Raw genomic sequence first — 20,504 nt, forward strand, 5'->3', positions numbered from 1 at the left:
GTGTAGACTGCAGACAACGATGTTATTGTCATTGTTTGGTGGCCCTCTTTGTTTCAATTTCGATCATCGAGGGTTACGGTTTAAGATGGATTCTGGTTGGCTGCACATCATGGGATTTGAACGTGAGCACCTATGGTGTTGTGTCTGATGTAGGTACAAGGCACGTGAGCACTCACTCACAGAACAAAATGACAACAATGTAGGAACCAGGTCAATACATGTAAAAAAATCACATCAATTAAGTTCACTGCATCAGATTTTCATCAGATTGGGTTGCCATATAACTAAACTGTACACTAGGTTTGCCTGTCAAATCCTTCTATGTCATTGATGGCATTTAGTCCTGGTTCTATAAAATTAATCACACTGTATATAAAGACATTCCATGATGACATGCCTAAACATAACAACACACATGACATTGTCTCACGCAATGCATCTTGGAACTGGAAAAATTAGCAATAGATGTCAAGATTTGTGTATCCCAGGAAAATTGTTACATAAATTTAGTCCTGGGATTTTAAAACTAATCCTGGAAAAAAAAATGTTTTGTACTTTCCTCTGTGGAACTCTCAGAAAATGGAATTGTTTAAATGAGCCGTTATGAAATGTTAAATGTTGTGAATTGCGTAACAAAGTAAACTGTTTGTAAAGTTGGCAGTCTGTTATTGAAATGAACCATAAAATCAATTCTGAATATGGCATTAGTTGGTTATGATGTTAGTTATAAGGGAATGGATACCTTGAGACTTCACTAGCTAACTTAGATGTTAAATGAAATAAAATTTGTTAATTTCAGTCACTTTCACTTATTAGAGGTGTAAGTGATGGATGTATGGGCCTTGGTAGAAAACTGAAGTTTATTAACATATTGTTGACTGTTTGTTTTTGTCATACAATTATAACAACTTTTACAAATAAAACGGTTAACAATATGTTTTAATGGAAGTTGCCTAGCAATGCCAGTACGTCATTGCCACCTAAGACACTCTGATTGATGTCAGCTCCATACTGATAAATGAAAGTGACATTTTAATTCGTTTGTGAATTCACAAGGTATCCATCCTTTCCCAGTAACCATACAAAAATCTTGGAAAACAACTTGAAGATCTGTAGAAAATCTTGGAAATCTGAGCAACTGTGAGGCAGCGTAAGAACCATGAATATACAAACGGTATAATGTTTTCATGTCAAGAAAGTCACAAAGTATGAAAGTGTGGTCAAATTTTGAAAGTGAAAATCTGTACCTGGCGTAAACATTCCTGGTTTTTGGCATACTGTACCTGTAATGCACTAAGATATGTTTTATTTGTAGATCTGCTACAGGTGAAGCGTGGCAGGAAATCATGTTAGCCTGTGCTGACACTCCCGAAGCTAAATGTGATCCTAGATCAGAAAATTCAGGAGCTAATTGTGGAACAAGCTTCTCCTACCCATATTTTATATCCTTCTACATTTTATGTTCATTTTTGGTGAGTAATTAAGCTATGATTTCAATAAACTTGTCAATTACCACCATACCTTTCTGAACTCTTAACACCTAATGATACCGTTTATCAACACAACACAAAGACCAAATTTCTATATTTCAAAATCCCAACTCTTGATCCTTCAGATACAGGGCATCTACATGTGCCATTGCAAATAGTTCATTAATCTAATGTTTTACCCCAACTCTCATTCTTGTTTTAAGTCATTTTCATGTTTGTACTTTACATATATCTGCCTTTTATCTATTTTTTTTTTATCTATATTGATTTTGTATATGACTGTGTAATGTGTTATATGTAAATTTTATCCCATTGGCACTTAGAGAAACCAACCCAACAACTTAAAACTTATTAAAAATATTGAAAGAAAAAACTAAGATGACACTTTTATTATTGAAATGCTGATTTCTTATTACTCCATGATGATAATTTAATTTTAGGTTATCAATTTGTTTGTCGCTGTCATTATGGATAACTTTGATTATCTGACAAGAGATTGGTCTATCCTTGGTCCTCATCACTTGGATGAGTTTGTCAGGGTCTGGTCAGAATACGATCCAGATGCCAGGTGAGTATCTCAAACATCTTCTTCTTCTTTGTCTACTTCTTCATCTTCTTCTCCTACACATACACTGGTGAGCTGGTAGCTCACCAGCCTAAAACATCAGAATTCCCACCTGCTTGATAATATTGACAAACTGCAAATCTGGAAATGTACCTGTAATATGGTCAGTTGTTTATGAAGTATATCATACTGTAATATTAATCTTTTATGGCCCAGAAATGGGTTTTGTGGACCGAGGGCGCCTGTAACCAGTACTACTGAGGTCTACAAAACCCATACCCATGCCATAAAGGTTTTATCATATACCCCATGTAGTGGCATGGAAACATCATTTGAACCACGTAATCACATAAATTTTATTCGCAGAAACGTCAAAATAGTGAAGAAATTAACAAAGCCAAACTACTGAGAGAACAGATGTCAATGAGCGTGCAGTTTGCCATATTTGGGCAAAGTGTGCCAGGCTGTGATACGAAAATTATTGCCCAGATTTGATGCACGTGTTCTCACTTGAATTGCATTTGAATTGATACTGGGTATATGATAAAGCTATGTTTAGACAGTGTACTGAACTCAAACTTTGTGTGAAGATATACCATATAAACGATCTGATGACGTAATTTATCATACGTATCAAAAAATGTCTTGGGACATCTCTACTATGGCTAACTGAGCAACCAATTCTTCTAACATTGCCAGATGACAATTGTAATCATGTCACTTTAAATTTCCTACACTGTCTTAAAAGTAGTAAGAAGAGTGTCGTCCAGTTTCACTCTACCGAATAACGCAGGTTTTCCCCCTACATTCCTGCAGTAACGTGTAACCCAATGAGGGACAGATGTCACTGGCCTCCTTGGGAGACAACTTCTTATGTATCCAGTATAAATAGAGATTATTATTATTGTTATTACACTAAACCCTGTAACTGACTGGATGTTGATGTTTTTTTGTTTTTCAGTGGTCGGATCAAACACCTTGACGTTGTTACGTTACTTAGACGCATATCGCCACCTCTAGGATTTGGTAAACTTTGTCCTCATAGGGTAGCCTGTAAGGTAAATTGAATATCTCAAGTACTATTTATGATACCTGCCCATTTCAGTCTCTTTTCTGCTTTTCTACAGACAACTTTATTTGAATCAATACATAGACAGGAAGTGCCCAAACAGACAATGACTGAAATGTAAAACAGTGCTGAAGTTCATTTTTTTTTATCAATAGCTCTTGGTACAGTCAACTTAGACAGAGTTTCTTTCAAACGGTATCCACTATTTACCCAGATTTTATGGATAAAGATGACGAGACTAAGACCATCGTAATTATGTCAAGTATAGATAAAACTATTGTAGTGATGACTGCAAAATTCATAATAGATTGTTTCAGGATCAGGGACAGTATTTCATTTTCTTTTTTGTTTTGCATCTTTATACATATTTATTTCTCAGCTGTTTTGTGCTTTTGGCTCACATGACCTCCTTTACTCATTCTTATATATTTGTGTAAACCCTCCTTCAGGGATAAACATAGCTATGTTCCTTTATTGAAATAGGTAAAGATTTGATACTTGATACTATACAATGTGAAATTCAAATAGCAAGACATTATACTAAGTATAGCTGCATTATAGTAGAAATACATGACATGTACTATACATACACATGACATTATCATTTAGTCTGGCTAATGACTAGTTCTACAAATAATCACACAAGATATGTACTATTATATGTAGACATGAGATATACTACACTTCAATCACATTAATGTTGGATTTGTTGTTTTATTCCAACAGAGATTAGTTTCTATGAATATGCCACTGAATAGTGATGGGACTGTCATGTTCAATGCCACTCTCTTTGCCTTAGTCAGAACATCATTAAAAATTAAAACAGAAGGTATGTAAAGAACAGCGAGAGAGAGAGAGAGAGAGAGAGAGAGAGAGAGAGAGAGAGAGAGAGAGAGAGAGAGAGAGAGAGAGAGAGAGAGAGAGAGAGAGAGAGAGAGAGAGAGAGAGAGAGAGAGAGAGAGAGAGAGAGAGAGAGAGAGAGAGAGAGAGGGAGGGGGGGGACAGGCAGATGGAAAGAGAGGGATGGATTGTATGCGCATGCCAATGTATGTTCGTTTATATGTCTGTTCACCTGCTTATAGGACAAGCTGTCCGACAATTTAGTACATGTCTGTCTGTATGTATGTATGTATGTATGTATGTATGTATGTATGTATGTATGTGTGTGTGTGTGTGTGTGTGTATGTATGTATGGTTTCACCAAATACCATTATTTCTACATACTTATGAATGATGTCTACCATATGTGCAATTATTATAGTCCTTGTCCATGCATTCCGTATAAAATGTTATATCTGCATAACGTCTTAAATGAATATTATGTCTACTTCACCTTCACAAGTGTAAAGTTGTGCTACAATACCATTGGCGCTATTTTTATAATAACAATGTTATGTTTACTTAGCTCATGGCAATGTGACAACTTTTCTTGCTTTTGTTTGATTTGTCAATTTCAACAGGTAACATAGATCAGGCTAATGAAGAGTTAAGAGCAGTCATCAAGAAAATTTGGAAGAGGACCAATATGAAATTGTTAGACCAGGTGGTGCCACCAGCTGGATGTAAGTATAATTGGAGGTCGCGAGGCCGCTTGTTCTCGTAGTTACACGCTCTCGAAAGTTGCTCCAAAACTTCTGAAATAAAGCTCTGATCTCCAAGAATGCGCGATCTATTTGTCAAGATGAAGAAGATGTGGTAAAATGTGATGACATCACCATAGGTTTTCCCATAAACCATTGCAGGAAATCCCCAAAATGGCCGAACACATGTCAAGTGCAGTAGTGCTTCTTTACAAGATTTCAGAGTTTTATAAATTATCAAGGTGCTATTTTTTCACCCACAAAAATCACATTTAAGTTGCTAGCAGTAATCAATAAAGGCTGAAGTAAGTCTGGGTTTCCTATATGAATTGTGTTATACTACTTACAAGGAGAATTCAACACAACTGTTGTTTGTTTTTAGAAAATATGAGAAAATATTTGTTTAACTACAAGTATATTTATGGATAGACAAGTATGAAATCATACAAAAAAAAAACCATTGCAGTAGGTTGGACAAATGATGTTGCAGCCATAGTGTTGTCAGTTATTGTGTTTGTCGCCCTCTGTAGTTCAGAACAGTGTAACCTACATATCTGTTGTTATTCTAATACAATAACTTTCACCCAATGACAAAACAGGACTTGGTTACAGTGTCAGTACTTGGTTTCATCATGTGTAGTGAAATGCCAAAAGTAATGTAGAGGTTCTGATCTGCTGAAATACTGTTTAGCATTTAAAAACTTATTATTTCAATAGATTTGACTCAAAAATGTTTTTAAAAAGATTTTTGTCATAGCTCATCAATTACTGAAGGATAGTGTACATTTATTTTGAACACCAGCTGTTGTAAATTAGTCATTGAGTATTTGTATGTCATATTTTCAGAAATCATTAGAGCCTCCCCCTACCCCTCCCACACATGACACTTGTTGCATTTGCATAGCAGATGTGTTTAAAGACAAGCCAAATCGATTGTGTGTAGTAGAGAAATAAGCATTCAAAAGTCATTGATACAAGTACTATGTATTATTTTGTGTGCCCTCTAAGCCAATTTGGCATGACACTGACACTCAACAAGTCAGTTACTGAAATCGCAATCCGATCACTCAGACTACAGCACAAAGTTAGAAACCTTCCACATCATATTCCATGTATTAAAGTTGCAAGTCAGTTACTGAAATCGCAATCCGATCACTCAGACTGAGCAACAAAACTGTAAAACATCAAATGTCTTTGTTTTGTTGTTGTGTTTCAGCTGATGATGAAGTCACTGTTGGTAAATTCTATGCAACATTCCTAATCCAAGACTACTTTAGAAGATTTAAGAAACGCAAACAGACACAAATGAAACAGCATGGCACCGATGGTAACACTGTTGCCAATCTACAGGCTGGCCTGCGTACTCTTCATGACATCGGTCCTGAAATCAGACGTGCTATTTCGGGCAATCTTGATGAGGAAGAAGCTGAAAACGCTGCAGGAGAACCGACTGAAGATGAACCATCTCATAGGGTGAGATATGATAGATTATGTGAATAATTATGTGAATGAGTTTGGGTAACTTATGGGAGATTATCCTGAAATAATCTAACTAGATTAGATAGATTAGATTAGATTAGATTAGATTAGAGTAGACAGTATAAGATGTGATTTGATATACCGGTACTGTTGTTGGTTTCGGATGCGATGCGATGCGATGTTATGAAATAGACTGGTGAGATGTGATGTGATGTGATATGATTTGATGTTATGTGATATACTGTGATGTGGTGTGGTGTGATGTACTGTGATGTTTAGTGATATACTGTGTTGTTATGTGATATACTGTGGTAGGATCAGATGTAATATACTGTGGTGTGATGTAATATAATATTGTGATGCGATCTGATTTGATGTGATTGATATACTGTGGTGTGATGTCATATACTTTGGTGAGATGTGATGTGATGTGATGTAATGTGATGTAATGTGATGTTTTACGTTGGTGAGATGCCATGTGATGTGATATATGCTGTGGTGTGATGTGAAGAGAGTTGCTGTGATGGAATATCATGTAATCTAATGAGATGTGATGTAAAGATATGCGATGCAATGTAATGTGATAAGATAGGTATAGATATGACATCACATGATGCCACACGGGTTATGATCTAATATTGAATTCTGTTTCTTTGTCCAATACACAGAGAAGCCACAGTTTATTTGGTACAGTACTGAGTGCCTACCACAACAGCAGACGTCAGTCCATGCCAGTCACACATCTCCCGCAGAACAGGTCCAATACCAATTCTTTACGAATATCTCCCACCAATTCACACCATAAGTTGTCACCAGCCAACTCGCTCAAAGTGTCGCCACAAAACTCTCTCGGAGGCCATTACAACTCCCATGGAGCACCACCATCACCTGTCACTCCACTCATGGCCAACTCTTTACATGCTTCACCACCAAATTCACTCAACCTATCACCAGTCAACTCACTCAGACCATTGCCGTCCCCTGTACCTGACTCGCTACCAAACAGTAGACGGCCCAGCAAAGCAAGGTATTTCATACGTCACACATATCATGGATAGTTTGCATGTTGTCTTTCTGACAAGTATATGTTATTGTGTGCCATTGCAGAATTTCAGCAAAAATTGCTACTTCATACCTTTGATAATGAAATGTGCAGCATGAAATGTTGATATTCTTACTTAAGCAATCCCAGTGAAACATATCATATAAACATCTGCATTTGTTTTACAACAAGTAAACTGAAGTAAAGCACTTTCTCTATGTGCTACACTTATTTATAGCATTCATATCAAGTGTAAAAGTATACTGTTTTGATTAATTTATTTACAAGCCTAGCATATGGCCTTTCTAATACGGACCATTAGCAAATGAAAAAGTATACTTTTACACTTGATATAATATGGATGCTATAAATGATTGTGGTCCATACAGAAAACGCTTTACTTTGGTGTGATTGGTTGTAATGTCCACTTAAAAGATCTAGAGTTAGTGAAGAGCATAGCTGTCAAGAGGCACTACTGTATTCAATGCACCTATCAATTTCATAAGACTTTTACAAGATCATAAAAATACATTTTTTAACAGAAACAATATGCACATCACATATGGTGTTTTCAAAAAGCATGATAGTGTATGTTACACCTCTATGATGGGCATACTGCATAAATATAGTTTGTGTTGAAAGGTGGGAGTTTTTTATGTTAGACCTATCTCCCACCAATTCACACCATAAGTTGTCACCAGCCAACTCGCTCAAAGTGCCGCCAAAAACTATCTCGGAGGCCATTACAACTCCCATGGCGCACCACTATCACATCATCATGGACACACTATGACATAATGTGTAGAAAAGCCATTGAGGGATAATTGAAGTCTGTCACACAAGCTCAATAAATGAACTTCGTTTTATTAGCGGGAGAGAGGGTCTGGTGTCAGTGCGAACCAAATTTCAATAAATCTTCACAGCTTCAATGAAAACAGGTTCTCTGTTTACTGCTGAGATGTTGATAAGTTGATTAAAATGTACTTCTAATTAATATACTGTGCTGAGTTTCCAGTTAAAATTTTAATTGTTTTGATTGTGGTGGTGTGATCGCTACAATTATCACCATGATTTACATTATATATGAACTTGTTTATGTTACACTTGTGAATGTCTTTTTAGGGGAGGGGAGGGGGTTATGGTCTAAACGAACGAAGTTTGTTTATTGAGTTGTGTGACATTTTGCCATCGTCTCTTAACTAGTGCAACTCTGGGTTTTGAACAACAATTTTTTAATTGGCTTTCATTTAAAATAAACTACAGCCACTTAACACAAAAACCTATAAAATGATACATTGCAAATAAAAATTTCTACTAAATTTAGTTTGGAAGCGAATATTACATTTTCGCTGATTCCCTGTCAGCATAGCCAAGGGTGTCTTACCATGTGATATTATCACTATATGGTTGTATTCAACTACAAAGACTTTTAGCATTGCTGTCACTTTAATGAAATCAGATTCACACTGAGACTCAATGTTTCCAAATTTACACTTTTTAAAAAACCTGGATAGTTGCTGGGCAAGTCAAACTGATATCGCCCTTGAACAGTAGTACTTCATCAACATTTACAATTACTGCAAGATACTCATATTATAGCAAATCTAACTGGATGGGGTAGTACTGTGTCAAAATTACAATTTCTGCAAATACTCAATATATTTGCAATCTATCTGGATGGAAATCATATTTCCCATCATATAAAAGTTTACTTAGCATGCTATACATGTTACACCCCTCCCCCCCCCCCCCACCACTGGCCCTCCAGTATTGGGTGTTTTTCCCTCAGATTTGGAGGTGGTTCATGCTTTTCAAGTCAGACTTTGCATTAATTGCCATTCTATTATCAGACATCAACACTCATATTTGGGCAGTAATATTGTGCAATCCTGTGAGATTGAAATATGCATGTACAGTTGAATGCAAATATTACTTGCTAAATGCTACTTACAATAACCAGGGACAAAAAAATATAAAGTATCTGAACCTTGGTTTGGTGTCTCTTAACTTACAAATTTTTGTTGTACATATTTTCACTTTAATATTTAACAGAAAAAAGGTAAACGAATATGTAATCATTGAGTGTGTCTTTTGTAACAACATTGTACATATAATATGCAAACATACCAGACTCAAAATGTGCTCAAAGCAAAGTCTGCTTAATGTGAACATCATCGACTCGACCATCAATTATCATTTGTACACGTTACAAATGTTTTTCAATGATGCATTTACTAAGTGATATAGTCAGAAGACAGTTTTCATAATGATGGTGAGCAGACTTCATAAGACAAATTTATGATCTTGGCTGTAAAAAATTTAGTCTCTGGTAATAAGATACCAACCAAGAGTAAGCAGAATTTGAAATGAATAAAACCAAGATTGTAATCAAAGTAAAACTTGAATTGACTGCATCAGGATGTCTTGACAGATACATTGTATATTACCATCAACAGTCAAAATTAACTAAGATCTATTTAGTATTGTTTTTAATTTTGTAATGCTATATAAAAAGACCTCAGTGATGCAGTTTACCACTCTCTGCCTCGTAGAGTTTCATGTTTTTTTTCACTGAACATCCATGGTTATTGTAAGGAGTGTTTAAACTAGGATTTTGGATGCGTTGTACATTGTGATGTCCATTATCATTACATAAACAGCATGCCTCACGGTGATTTGTTTTTGCAATATTGTTCTTTTTGTCGTTCTGTCCAACTGTTTCTTGCCACATTGTCTTCCATTGTTGATGTCTCCCTATTTACAAACAACTCAAAGTATGCTGATTTATTACACCAAATCTCTTCCATATCATTTGCTTCTTTTTGTGCTGAGTTGTAGTTGTTTGACCATTATGTCCGATCTCTTGCAAAGTTATTTCTGTTACTCTGAAGGTTAGAGATCACAAAAAGTGACTTCACATGAGTGGGCTGTGCCCAGTCACATGACAGCTCACATTGACCAATCACAATAAGCTTTTGTGTGATGGGATAGTGATTGTCAGTGAGAGCACATAACCCTCAACACTGACCAATTACCTTGAGTGTTACGTATTTGGTACATGATGGTCAACTTTTCTGTTTGTCAGAGCATGATGGCACAGTAGCTTTGTGTCATTTTGGGGGCCGAGAATAAGTTCTACATCCTATTTCAGTATGTTTTATCACTATTAAAATCACTATGTTTATGCACTCCATAGCAACACTAAAAATGTGTATGATGTTAACCAGACACTGTAAAGTCTTGTGATATCATACATTCCAATATTCTAGAGTACTATTTTTAACAATTTACAATACTCACCAAAAAAATCTCTGCTTTTTCTTACTCTTGTCATCTTCTCCTTCTGATCATATTCCTTGGTCCCTTTTTAAAAAAAAATACAAACAACTTAGCTGGACCAGTCTTTTTGATGTTATACAACGGTATGTCCATATTCCAAAATTCCACTTTTAATGCTTTATGTCAGGTAACGCTATGCCTACCTTTCCAAACCTTCTCACTTTTTTGTCCACTGCAACATACACTTACAATTTATGTAACATTTACGAATCAACGTAAGGTTTTCTTATGGAATATCCCAAACTTTAATACAATGCATATATATGTCTACCACTTCTGGTTTTTGCTATTTTACATAATTAGAATGAAAATGTATATTTATTTTTTAAATACAAATTGATAAAATATGATCACATCAAGCTACTGCAGGCTTTTCATAAGTAAACCTGTCTTTATATATTGTGTTGTCAGTAAGCACATATTTTCACTTTGAATGTTGCGTGCTAAGTGGAAATGTCTTTATATGTATTGTTAGCTGTCATTTCTCAAGTTACAGAATTTTGATATGAAAGTCAATGTCTTTGGAGAAGTTGAAGCAAAACATAAAGTATTGTTTGGGCTTCAACTTCTGCCGCATTATCAAAGTTTTTTCTTGATATTTGACAGCACATTGTGTATTGTTATGTTTTATGTATTTTGATGATGAAGGTTTGCATGCATTGCTTTTGTATGTTTCTTGAATATAAATTCTGGTCATCTATTCTCCTGTACTTGTCTGATTAGTATGCATACAGTTGTATGTTCTGATTTGCATATCACTTGTTTGTTTTTTCTCAAACTGATTATTTTTGTAGATATGGGTATTGACAGATTTATGTTATTGGTTTGTGGTCAGAGAATAAACATAGCAACATTTGGATTAAGAAATGCAAAGTAAACCATGACTATGCGAAGTTGAATCATGAATATGTTAATTAAGTAATTACTATGCAAATTAAACCTGAGTTATGCATTATATAACTGCATAAATAAATAAATAATGATTATGCAAGCTTAATCATGATTATGTACACTTGAATTCTGACCGTACACAATTGAATTCTGAATGTGCAAATTGTAATCATAACCACACAAAATTGAATCTTAAATATGCAAATTAAATCATAAAGATGCAAAATTATTCAGTTAGTGAATCATTTCTGACAGTACAGTACTTGATATGATTGTCAAAAGATGAATGTTTACAAAACTATTTTACAATTACAGTGAAATTTACTACAGACATGCAAACCAATGAAACAGTTCATCAATACCAGTACAAAAGTTACGCAGTTTGAATTTCCTCAAAAAAAGAAGATATTTATATATGGGGAGTTATCTCTATTTCACTCTTACTCTGAATGTTCAATAGATGTTTGAACTAGATTTTAAGTTTACAGGTTTGACACTTTCATACAATTATCATTCAATTATTTGTCATCTAAGACTTCCATATACCATTTCAAACATATTTTGTGCTATCCATGTATATCATACATGTATACTTGAGCGTCATGTTTTATTCATAACAAACATGTGTGACGTATTCTAACACTCTGCCAAGTCTGAATAGATTCATGTTTTATCATAGCATGTGCATTCATAACATATTACTTTCACCTACGTCAACTGAGCATGAGTACAAGTCTGACCATGATTGGTTGTCTTTGCTCTCACCTGAACAGGCAGCAGAGTGAAGCGCATGAACCACTAATGCAACAAGAGGAGCCTATGTCCTTAGAAATTCCATACAGTCGTCGTAACAGCTTTGAGGATGATGACAGACCACTAACACCAACTAGCGTAGAGCTTGAAAATGAAATCAATTCCAGAGAACATATTAGTGATGTGTACCGTGAACCTTACAGGGAACCATATAGAGAACACCATAGGTTTGCACCCCTATTAACGCCGCTTTTAGTATTTAATCCAAAATGCCAATGTAGTATTATATACGACTAACCTTGCTAATGCATGCTGTCCAGCTGAAACATTGACTCCATCTGCCAGTAACACAATCAAGAACCCTGATAGCTTATTGCAGCATGGTGGCACATATATTCTTAATGTATTGCATGTGTACTTGACGGAGTTCAACAAATGGAAATAAAACTAATCAAATAACATTCATTATAAAAATTGTATATCTTAAAAAAATTATCATCATTAATATTAATGTGTTATAGACACAAGGTAACAGCTAACAATTGTTAAAAAATAAATCAACATGTAATTGGTTCACTGTAAATGTATGTTGTAACTGTTCCCTAATAAATTCACAACGTTTTGTTTTGTTTGTTTACTCTTACAGGGATCATTCACCGAGTACGAGTGAGGACCCTCCAGAGGTGAGAACAGAAGATATAATGCTCAGTGATCCTGAGCCTGATATTACATCGTTAGGGTCACAGCTGCCATCACCCCTCCACTCCAAAACACCTACCCCTGGACCCACACCATTGCACACCCCTAGACTCACTCCTCAACATACCCCATTTCCCACCCCTACTCCAACTCCTGTCCGCACACCATCACCTATTTCATTGTCATCACCATTTCCACAGCCCCTTCGGCACCCCCATCTACACCATCATAATTCAAGTGAGCACCTTGATAGCCCGGAGGAAGAGTACCTGCCATCACTGCATTTGCATGCAGCTGAAAATCTCCCGGACGAACAGCAAAGTTTTAAGACCACTAGCAGTACATATTGTAGTAGTCGTCACGTGGAAGCCACGCCCCCTCCACGGAGGTCCACCTCATCACTGTTGCCATGTGTGAGAACAAGAGATGAACCGCCATACCAGAAGACAGCACTTCCGTTAAAATTGGCGCAGGCTCAGGTCAGTTGTACGCTTCATGGCGTAGGCAAAATATGATCATGGCAACCCAGTCTGAAATTAGAAGGAGCGTGATTTTTTAGGAAAAAAAGAGAGAGAAATTCCCTGACACGTAGTGTCGTTGGAATTCTGCTTTCATAGTGTGTAGCTTTTGTCTAGTTGTGACGTGCTGTAGTACATGTACCTGGCCTCAATGTTTCATGCATGAACTTCATCCAACATTTAAAAAAAAAACTGACTGTACTTTTCACACATTCCCCAGGCATCACACACATGTTCACAGTGCTGCAGGTGGCGGTGGAGGGTAAACAAGCTTCATTTGTTTTTCAGTGATTTATGTGGTTTTGTTCAAAAATGTAATATGTAAATATGTATAGCAAATGACCAAGTGTAAAGTGGATTTCATGATGGATGATTGTCAACTGATATAATGTCCCCTGTTAATTAGTCCATCATGCATTGAATGCAGAGTGCTTACATGTATGTTAGATTAGTTCTGCCTGCTGCACTGTCTGTAGACCCTTTTTTTAATGGTAATGTCAAATTTGGTCCAAAGATGACACATAACACCAAGAAGTAAATTCAAATCTGTACCCTGGAAAAGACTTTGATTTGTTCTCCTTTCTGTACAGTGACATTAGTTATAGTCAAAACACAGTAATTATAGAAGCACTATACCCATATTGCATCATCAGTCCTCAAAAATCAAGGTTTGTGTGTGGTTTAGTGTGATCATTTTTCTTTGAACGTTATTACATTTTGCAACATTTCTATATCATCCTGATATGATGTGTTGGCAAACATAGCTGTAAAGCTGACTGCAAAATTGCAAAGTTACAAATACAAAACCTCTAAAATGAATATATCAGATATGTATATATATATTAAACTCTGTTATAGACAATTAATCACTATTATTATAACAATTATTATTGGATGGTAGTATATCAAAACAAAGTTGAGCTACAATGTCAAGTTGTGACTTAAAGGTGATCACTCACATCCACAGCCTATAGTAAAAGTCAGTTGCCAATTTGCATGGGAAAGTTAATGAAACAAAAGCATGTACATTTCTTTAATGTTAGTTCAGGAGTCATCAGTAAAAGAGTGTAGTGTAAATTGAGGGGACATATCAGTGACTCGCTACTCATTCAAGATCAGCTGTTGATGTTTGTGTATTTATTGTGTTTATTGTTGCTGTACATATACTACTGACAGACAGAACACTTTTTGTATGAATTGACATATATTAATGTACATACAATATGGGTAAGTGGCAATACGGTTTGTGTGCACTGAAATTATGTGACCCTGTATCAAGTGAAACACTGCCATGATTTGCAAAGTGTACAGTTTGTAGCTTTACTTTTTATGGACAATTGATAATGGTTTGTCAGTGACCAGGTGGTTTAAAACACTTGCCTTGTACCTGTGTTACTAATAGAGTTTGAGCCCTAAGACTGGGTTTGATGAAATTTTGCCACACTGAAGAGTGTCATTCTGTCTGATGCTAGCTAAAGATGCAGGTGTTCATAGGCACTCTGGTTTACACCTGTGTAATAAGACAGACGGTCTCTAATTAGGATTACCTGGAGACATCTCAAATAAAAGAAATAGATAAATGATATCATTGGATGATATGGCTGTTGAAGCTGATCCTGAGTGTGTGTGTGGTATGGTCATCTAATCATGAAGTCTTACTACATTGGTCAATATTTGCTGTATTATAGTGAATTTGAAGTGGTAGTGATAAAACAGAACAGGTCTTTATACTCCTCTCAAGGTGTCTCACAACAAAACTTTTTTGATCTTTTGAAACAAATTTGCCAGTTTTAGGCATTGTTCTTCGGGGTTACAACAGAAGGCAGAGAGACTCGATATATTCAGGCTTAGGATGCCAATTAAGTGATCTTTAATACTCTATAAAAGGAACTAGAAAAACCCAATAACTGTATGATAGTATAGAACAAAGTATTGATAAATTTCCTTCTTTTTCTTGACTCGGTTTAATCTCTATGTCGTTTTGCTCTCCAGTCGGATAGTAAGTTTTTTCCCCTTTCACTTAATTTGCTTTTTAGGTGAATCACATAGGGGTTATGTTATAAACAGATAGTCACTTTCTATCTTTTAACAAATTAACACCTTTTTTTCCATTTTTTCGGGATGGCAAAGCGCTTTTAACAATTGGATCATCTGTTTTTCACAATCTTGCATCTCACTGAGTAAATATCTTTTTCTTCAGACACGTTATATTTCATAGATTAAAAAAAACTCTTTCATTCTTCAACTAACTTGAATTCTTTTCACTTTTGGATCATGTAATCTTTGAACTGCATTTATTAACATTTTAATGGTATAAAAGACCACGGTTGTCTGTTTTTGTCTTTCGGATGTTTGGTTCATATGCATTTTGGGAATGCCAATTTTTTTTTGACACTTGAATTGAGCCTGTTTGGAGTAATAGAAGGTTGCATGGGATACGGTTGACTTGCAGTATGTTGTTAAAATAATTAACATCTAGTATGAACGAATTTGTGTGTTTCATCCAAGCTAGACTTGTACTAACCACCAAGCATGCTCATGTAACTAACCCACTAGGCAATGGCTGTGGCAGGCATGACACCGGAGGGCAGACCATATCATGGTAGTCCATCAAGGGTGTGGCGCACTCCACCTTCCTCTCCTAAACGAGTGAGGGCGTCTTACCACACTCCAACCCCAATTATGGGCCGTAATCCTGGTGCTAATGGTGGAATTCCTGGGGAGAGAAACAACAGTTTTAAGAGAAATCGACGGAGCCGAGATGCCGGAGCCATGAGGGATGCATCCCAGGCATTCTACAAAGCTCTTGAATCAGGGAACCTGACCATACCTCCACACTCACCTGCCAGATCACCATCCTTACCTGGTGACCCTCCTGGCAGTGCAAGCAGTCTTGTTTCACATGTAAGTGTAACCTCAGAAAGTTTTATCTGTCTATGTCTGTCTGTCTGTCTGTCTGTCTGTCTGTCTGTATGTATGTATGTATGTATGTATGTACTCATGTTTGCATGTATATGTGTATGTGTGTATGTATGTATATGTACTTTTGCACTCCTATGTATGTATGTATATATATATGTATGTACAGTGTATGTAAGTTTGTAAGTACATAAATTATGTATGTATGTACATACGTACGTACGTACGTACGTACATACATATAATGTACATACGTATTTAGATGTACAAATGTATGTATATATATAAAAGTATGTATGTATGTATGTATGTATGTATGTACGTACGTATGTACGTACGTATGTACGTAAGTACGTACGTATGTATGTATGTGATGTGTTTGTTGAGGTTTGAAGACCTGAGTAAGAAAAGTAGTAATTAGCTTGATATACCAGTACTCTACAATTTTGTGGTTATCCAGGTTAAACTTTGAGAAAATCGTTCCCGCAGTGTCCTACCATAACAAACACTGTGGTGTGTACATGCATGTATGTGTCTATCTGTCAGTGCACATGTCCTATTTTGTTGTATCTAGCTTCCTCATAGAATATAATTTCACACGATGAAAATGTGTCATATTCCATCTGCCATTTTGTACTTTATAGATCCTAGCACAAGAAGGTCTTCACCGCGTCAGCCATGATGCACAGTTTGTGAAGGTGGCAGAGAGAGAAATAGCCGAGGCATATAACATGTCCAAAGCTGAGATGGATGAAGCAGCAATGGAGATAATGTCCTCCGACAGCAGCATTGCTAATGTGTCTTATTTTGATCACCTTGGTGGTTATGAACTACAGGACTACACTCAAAGATCTGCTGGAGAAAGAACTTTGAGCCAGGAGTATTTAGATTCCGATGATTTAGATGATGATATGGTTTATGTTACAACCCTATAGTACTGGCTGAAATGTTTCCTTGTGTGCAATTTTCTTTATAATGGTGCTCAAATTTTTCTGTTTCTCCAATTTGCATTTCAAAATGTAAATCTGAAAAAGAAACAGTTGTGTCTTTTTAACTTGCCATTGATGGAAGGACGCTTTGAAGAGAGGAATACTACCAGGAACTTGTACTGTGGTTATTCCTTTTGCATTTTGAGGTATTCAATCATTAAATTTAACTCTTGGATTATCTACTAATTTCGATCAAGCAGCAGCCATGACAGACATCAATAAGTATGTAAGTCACAAGATGATGGAACTTGTACTTGGTTTGCATTGTAGCTTCATGCCATCACAAGGAATTACTGTTTGAAGACAGCTGTTGGAAATTGAACAACATATATCGCCAGCTATAAATTTGCAAATTGTACAGTATAGCATGGTACATTTGGAACAGGGTGAGGTTAATTTCATGCCTTGTTTACTTGGAAGGTTAAGTGTTTTTACTTCACGTAGCATCTTTCCTTGCCATCAGATAAATTGATACAGTGCTCCTCAGCAACCCATGTTGTATAGGGAAGTAGACAAACCCAGACCTTTTGACATGCACAGTTGTTCCCTGACCATATATCTGTCTATTCTTCCGTAAGATATCCACTAAAAATAAGAACTGTGACAAGTGAATCATAAAAAAGATTTGGATAATGGCTGGTACCTTTTTAGAAAGTTTAATATTTGTGCAACATATTAATGTCTAATATGTTATATGCAAATCAGACTAATGTTTAGGGTGAGACTTGTACTGAAACATAAGGTAAACCCTACACATGTTCTATTTACCATTTGGTTTTGATAAATCTTGTAAAGTAACTGTGAAGTAACTAACACTTTCTTGTTATTGCTGGTCTCAAAATGTAAAATTTGATAAAGCTAGCTGCATGACCACTCACAGTGCAGTATTCAATTGTTTCTCATACAATAGAGTATGTTATTTTCAAATGGAAATTCATCTGTGTTGGTAAACCATTGTATTGAATTTGACTTTGGTTTCAAACACAACTTTGAGAATTTTACGTGAAATTTTGAACTAGCTATCTACACCCGGGCACTTAAACCATCATGAAAAAGAGATGGAGGGTGATATAAACTTCCAGGCACCTATGACCCCTTATTAGTCTCACATGTCCATAAGGTCACATGTAGTGAATAGTGGGTCAATCTGTTGACAAAGACTATAGTGTGCAGTCAAAAACAAATTTGCAGGTAAAATTTCTAAAGTTGTGTTTAGAACAAAGGTTAGATTTAATACAATAGAGTATGTTAATTTATGCCATGATATGCAAATTATGTTACAATATGGATATTGTTCAATTAGGCCAATATATGGAATTATACTTAAATTATAGTCATGTGCAAACTCAGTAATGATATGATGTCATCCTGTGTAGCTGATTGGGTCAGGATCATTAATATGCAAGACAAATGTGAAATAGGAACGTATTCTATATAATCAGACAGTGCTATTCTACACAAATTCAGTGTTCTTTCACTGTGCCATTTACTAAGGTAAATTGTATTTATGTGCTCATGACATTGTCCTCTTTGTATTAAAGCAGTTTTTTGTCACAGAAACTTTGAGAGCCTACCACACCAAAGTGTCAGAAATGTTCAATCTGTTATGCTTACAGCTCATGAAATCTCACACGGAAAGATTGTTGAAGATTTGTGCAACAGTCTCAAGGAGTAATGTTGTGTTACCATCATCACTGCCAATGCCACTAATAATGAAATCATGTTATCAAGATCAACACAGGAAGACAACCTGAAGTAAAAACAGATCAACTATTGTGCCTGATACACCATTGTAGTATAGGATACTGGGTAAAACTAATTTACACATTCACATGGAAGGATTTGTTGGACAGCATCTGCTGAGAATTTACTAGAGTGTTATTTGTGCATCATCACATTGAACATGTGCAAGAGTTACTGGGCATGAATGTACAGTGACCTTCCTAAAGTGGTAATTTGTATAATCATATGTAAAGTCAGGAAGATACATTCAACCGGCTTCTCGCTGTGGATTTACTACAGAGATATGTGATATCTTTACATGACAAGTCGGGAACAGTTCTCAGAGACTATGTTTACATTTGAAGCCTGGATGGTACATCAGACTGGTCTTTGATGTCACAGAACTGAAAGTTATTTTTAGAGCTTGAGATGTAATAGACTGCTGGACAGGATGGAATTATTACATGTACATGTAGTATCTCTGTACAGGAAACAAGGATATATGTTTGACAAGTCTGTGCTGTGAATTTACAGCAGATACAATTACCATCTTCACATGGAAAGTTTGGAAAATTTAAATGGAAAGAACTCGGTGGTAAATTTTATGTTGGGTCATCTTCACATGGAACACCACAGAGAAGTAAACACTGAATTCAGCAGTGAATTTTGTGGCTAATCATCTGAACATGGAAAGTTGGGGAAATATGGACTTGAAAAGCTAAAAGGAATTAGCTTACAGAATTACACAGTTAATTTACTGTAGAATTCTTTCAGCTCTGCATACCAAGACCCGGAATTAATAGTATGGACAGAACTGTGTTATTATCAGGACCAGTGAAACAAAAAGACTTTACTGCTAGCTGTTATAACAGGAATCACTGCCATATTATATTTTCATAACAAAAACAGCAAACAAATTTATTTGTTTAAATTAGCATCAAAGACAAAAAACAGTATTGATTGACCAGGAGATTGTTCATTTATCTCTTTTCAAGTATCAATTTCCAATTTAAAAAAAACCCACAACATTTTTTGGTGTATGAATGGCACAAACTTGCTGTTGCAGCAAAACAAAAAGGCATTAAGTCATTGACAAGGACAATGGTGCTGTCATTATTGTGAACAGTATATATATATATATATATATATATATATATATATATATATATATATATATATATATATATATATATATATATATATATAATACTTAATATTTATTTCTTGATTTTTTTATTTATTCGATAATAATTTAATATTTATGCTTGTTTATACTTCATGCACTGATATAAACGACAACTGACTTTTCAACATCATGCACTTCCATGGTTTTTATAAGAAAATTATGAAAAAACAGCACAAAAATGAGAAAAACTCTATGTAAAAAGTGAAACTTCAATTTCATTGTTGCAGCTACTGTTGGAACTTGGAATGGAACTTTTTTTTTAA

General features: G+C 35.6%; 1 protein-coding gene across 1 annotated transcript in view; it reads left to right on the forward strand.

The window, feature by feature from the left end:
• Positions 1–20,160, forward strand: part of LOC144450237 (muscle calcium channel subunit alpha-1-like) — a 158,774-nt gene extending 138,614 nt beyond the window's left edge. Inside the window, exons 36-47 of the mRNA XM_078140868.1 lie at positions 1,316–1,472; positions 1,931–2,058; positions 3,017–3,113; positions 3,851–3,953; positions 4,585–4,686; positions 5,921–6,177; positions 6,852–7,210; positions 10,618–10,647; positions 12,229–12,435; positions 12,855–13,386; positions 15,982–16,329; positions 16,989–20,160. Of these exons, the coding sequence (XP_077996994.1) occupies positions 1,316–1,472; positions 1,931–2,058; positions 3,017–3,113; positions 3,851–3,953; positions 4,585–4,686; positions 5,921–6,177; positions 6,852–7,210; positions 10,618–10,647; positions 12,229–12,435; positions 12,855–13,386; positions 15,982–16,329; positions 16,989–17,279 (2,611 nt within the window). The 3' untranslated portion in view covers positions 17,280–20,160. The remainder of the gene's footprint in view (positions 1–1,315; positions 1,473–1,930; positions 2,059–3,016; positions 3,114–3,850; positions 3,954–4,584; positions 4,687–5,920; positions 6,178–6,851; positions 7,211–10,617; positions 10,648–12,228; positions 12,436–12,854; positions 13,387–15,981; positions 16,330–16,988) is intronic.
• Positions 20,161–20,504: the final 344 nt, after the last annotated feature.

Source organism: Glandiceps talaboti, chromosome 1, assembly GCF_964340395.1.
Source record: "Glandiceps talaboti chromosome 1, keGlaTala1.1, whole genome shotgun sequence".
Taxonomy (NCBI): domain Eukaryota; kingdom Metazoa; phylum Hemichordata; class Enteropneusta; family Spengelidae; genus Glandiceps; species Glandiceps talaboti.